This window comes from Gavialis gangeticus, unplaced genomic scaffold (genome assembly GCF_001723915.1).
Source record: "Gavialis gangeticus isolate Ggan-Ray unplaced genomic scaffold, GavGan_comp1, whole genome shotgun sequence".
NCBI classification, from domain to species: Eukaryota; Metazoa; Chordata; order Crocodylia; family Gavialidae; genus Gavialis; species Gavialis gangeticus.
The window spans coordinates 117,832,410-117,836,347 of NW_017729031.1; the positions used below are offsets into that span (position 1 = coordinate 117,832,410).

The following is a 3,938-nucleotide window of genomic DNA, read 5'->3' on the forward strand; positions in this document are numbered from 1 at the left end:
GCCTGGCAGCGTGGAGAGCAGCCTCCTGCATGTAAGTCTGTGAGGGGGAAGGGGTGTGGGGGTGCAGATTGAGACCCACATGGTGAGGGAGAGAGGGAGAGAGAAAGAAGGAGAGAGAGAAAGAGAGAAGATCAGGGAAGGTGGAGGGGACAGAGCTGAACTGTAAAATAGCGGAGACAGTTGGAAGATTGTGAGCCCTGGGACTCCTGTTTCAATAATCTGTCACAATGAGGCTTCTTAGCTGAGTTTCCCCCCCCCTTCCTTTCTATTCCTCCTTCCAAAAAAAAAAAAAAAAGACTCTTACCTGTGTTTCTCCCCTTTGGTGTCCCTGTTAGTAACTGCTAACTCTTGTATTTAATGGAGGTGATGCAATATATGTCATTTTTGGTGTTTATTGTCTTAATTTTGTAAAAATGTTTCATGCACGATTGACTTACAGATTTTTTTTTCTTTTGGTAAATTAATCAAGCCCTGGGGTCTTTGTAATTAGTTTCTTTCTTTTTTTTTTTAAAAGAGAGAAAACCCTACTGAAGGAACGAGTACTACCTAAAAGAATGCAAAAGCAACAACAAAAAAAAAGTTCTATTTTATTAATTTTTTGTACGTGTTGTGTTTGTAGTTTGTCTTAGGTATGTACATGGAATATTCTAATAAAAACAAATATTCAATCTCATGCCCCACCACATTGGTGTTATTTTCTCTCCCTCTTTCTATGGAAATATGCCAGCCCTGGGAGTCTCCGGGCTGGGAAGCAAAAGCAATGTAGTTCGCTGTGTGTGACACTGGCTTCTAATCTGCAAGGACAGGCAACTCTAAGCACACGGAAGTTACAGTTGGGAGATAAATCTGGTTTTCCCCCTTTTTGTCTAATCTTAAATGCAAGACCTTTCACCGACAGTATCTCCTCGCTGACATTCTGCTTCAATATCGCTCTTTTTTATTGTTACAGTACAAAGAGTTATGACGAAAAGCTCTCCATATACATAATAAATCAAGGAAACAGGCAAAAAATATGCTCTCATCTATCCACCAAAGATACCTAACATTTGTCTAGCATCTTTCAAACATCTGTTCCCTTATTTCATTTTCCAAAATCAGAGAGAGAGAGAGGTCGGGCTGATTTCAGGCTTTGGGCTGTTTTTATTTTTAGTGTTTGATTCCCCGCCCCCCCCCACCCCCACGGTTGAATCCAATACCTTCTAACTTTTTCCCTACCAGATTATGGGACTTCTTTAAGCAAAACATAAAGACAGAGTCAGCTAAAGCTAGCTCGAGCCTTTGAAATAGGAATTCTTTAGCTGAGAGTCTTACAACTGGCTCTTTTTAAGTACCGACTCTCCTTGAGTGGGACGGGGCAGGTTTATGATCTGTACTAAGAAGCCTAGGGGCAAATTATATCAGCCTGAAGGGAAATTCTCTTTGATTTTTTTAAATTTTGTATTAAACGAAAGGAAGTGGGTTCTTTCTTCTCTGATCGGCAGATTAAAGGCAGAAGCTTTGCTCAGCTCCATTCTGATAATATTTGCTAGCCCTTCACGGGAGAATATATATATAATAACTTTACCTCACCTTTACCTCATCTCCTCTCCCTACCTCCCCACCGAAATCTACCTAGGTGCGAATGCACTCCCTCCTGTCACGAGCTGTTTTAATGTCAGTCACTTTTAAAATCAATTCATGCAAAAGCTCCACAGCTGTAGGACATTTACTATTATTGCTACTCTTTTCATTGCCCGTAATTATTATAATTATATGTCACTTTCAATATGGCGCATAATTTCCAATGAGTTGCAGACGAGCATATGAAATTCCTAAAGTGCCTTGGGAAGAAGAAGAAGAAGAAGGAGAAGAAGAAGAAGAAGGAGAAGAAGGAGAAGAAGAAGAAGAAGAAGGAGAAGGAGAAGGAGGAGAAGAAGAAGAAACGATTTAGCAACGCTGCACAAAGCAGTCTTCTTCCCCTACGTTGGTTAAATGGCAAGGTTGCCTTACTCCCAAATATTTCTTGCAGTTTTGCAGTGATAGAAAAGAAACAAACAACACAGCACAATGCTTTATTTAAAGAGGAAGGAAAAGGCATGCAGGAGCGAGACTCAAATGCAGCCCTGTCAACCAGTTTCGACAGCTTCCCCCTTCAGCCCCTCTGCATTTTTGACACCCCCTCCCCCACCCAGCCAGGAGCACAAGGTGTTACTGTATATCTGATAATATGATCAGAATGTGGAGAAAGCCAAACTTTCATTGTGCCAATGAAAATAAATGAATTGAATAAATAAAGCACATCTGGCTTGCCCCCCTCTCGCTCTTTTTTCTCAGATATTAAGACACAGACCCACCAGTCCTAAAGGCCATTCCTTCCCCCCCCCGCCTTACCCTCACCCCCTACCTAGAATGTCATGACAATAAAAGAGGGGGAATAGATGAATAAAGATAACAAGCTGGGGAAGCACAGACCCGCGCGCACACAACTGAGAAGGGCTCTGAGCTGGAAGGGACAAGATAGTTGCAAAATAAAATTTAAACAAGCAAGCCCCCCACCCCACACATGCACACAAATCTGTCCTCCTATGTCCAGATTGGCAATATTTTATTGATTTCTTTGCAACCTAAGGACCCTCATGCTAAAAGTGCAAATTGTCACTAAATGACTTCCAAAAAAAAAAAAGGCTGAGGAAGCAACCTCCACGCCTGCCGATCCCCCCTACCCCCAGTAGGTGGCGCGCTCCGCCAACAAGGAACAATCTCTGTCTTATGGATTTTTTTTTTTTTTGGAAGCCTTGCATTGACTTGGGCCTAACGATTCTCAGATCGTCATTATTTGTAACCATAGAGCATGAATTACCTCTTGAGGTCATCAGTGAGAATTTACGACTGGTCAACAAAAGCACGTGATTCCCAAACGCCCCCCCACCCCCCATATTTGGCCGCATACATAGCAAAAACGAAGTACAGTGCATTGCTATAATTCATTAATACATCATAAATCGTCAAGCACAGGGTTATAACGACCACGAGCCACAAATCAAGCCCTCCAAAATAACCCAAATGAGCTCTTACTTTGTAAACTCGTTCTCAGGGCGCTATCCAAATGGCCCCGACTATCAGTTGCTAAATTATGGGACCAGCAGTTCTATGAACGGTTCTTACAGAGATTCAAGCACCATGCATTCCAGCTCGTATGGCTACAACTACAATGGGATGGACCTTAGCATCAACCGCTCAGCCTCTTCTAGCCACTTTGGGGCTGTGGGGGAAAGCTCCCGCGGCTTCCCTTCACCAGCTCAGGAGAGCAGGTTTAGGCAAGCGTCTAGCTGCTCCTTGTCCTCTCCCGAGCCCCTTCCGTGCGCCAACAGCGAGAGCCATGGAGGCAAATCTGCCCCGTCCCCCTCCGACCAGGCTACTTCTGCTAGCGCTAACACAAATTTCACAGAAATAGACGAGACCAGCGCGTCCTCTGGACCCGAAGAGGGCACTCAAATAAACAGCAGCATTCCCAGGACACAGACAGAACCCATCGCTACCTCCACAGCAGCAACAGAAGGGCAAACACCACAGATATTTCCTTGGATGAGGAAGCTTCATATTAGCCATGGTACAGCTACTTCTTCTTTTTTTTTTTATTTTCACCCCTTTTCCCCCCACCCCACCCCCCTCCTCTTTCTTCCTTTCTTCCCCTGGCTTTATTTGAAGAGTCGACGGGGGCTCCTGATAAGAAATCCAGCTATTTACTGCCTCGTATTTATTTCTCCGATCGCTGGTTTTAAAACAGAAAGCTGTCTTTGGAGATGATTTCTTTCTCTTTCTCTTTCTCTCTTTATTCCCCCCCCCTTGCTTTCTCTCTTTTTCTAACCCGCGAACGGTGATGCTATTTTAATCTCTATCTAGATATGAATATAGAGATAGAAAAGGTAATTTAAAACAGCGGGGATATTTTTGAGGGG

The 3,938-nt window shown here is 43.5% G+C and overlaps 3 protein-coding genes across 4 annotated transcripts in view; all 3 read left to right on the forward strand.

The window, feature by feature from the left end:
* Positions 1-673, forward strand: part of HOXB6 (homeobox B6) — a 13,321-nt gene extending 12,648 nt beyond the window's left edge. The window contains exon 3 of the mRNA XM_019523676.1: positions 515-673. The gene's annotated coding sequence lies outside the window, so the exon portion shown is untranslated. The remainder of the gene's footprint in view (positions 1-514) is intronic.
* Positions 1-3,938, forward strand: part of HOXB4 (homeobox B4) — a 60,771-nt gene that overhangs the window by 29,132 nt on the left and 27,701 nt on the right. The gene's annotated exons all lie outside the window — the stretch shown is intronic.
* The window catches only part of HOXB5 (homeobox B5), a 10,329-nt gene continuing 8,265 nt past the window's right edge, over positions 1,875-3,938 (forward strand). The window contains exon 1 of the mRNA XM_019523672.1: positions 1,875-3,589. Within this exon, the coding sequence (XP_019379217.1) occupies positions 3,043-3,589 (547 nt within the window). The 5' untranslated portion in view covers positions 1,875-3,042. The remainder of the gene's footprint in view (positions 3,590-3,938) is intronic.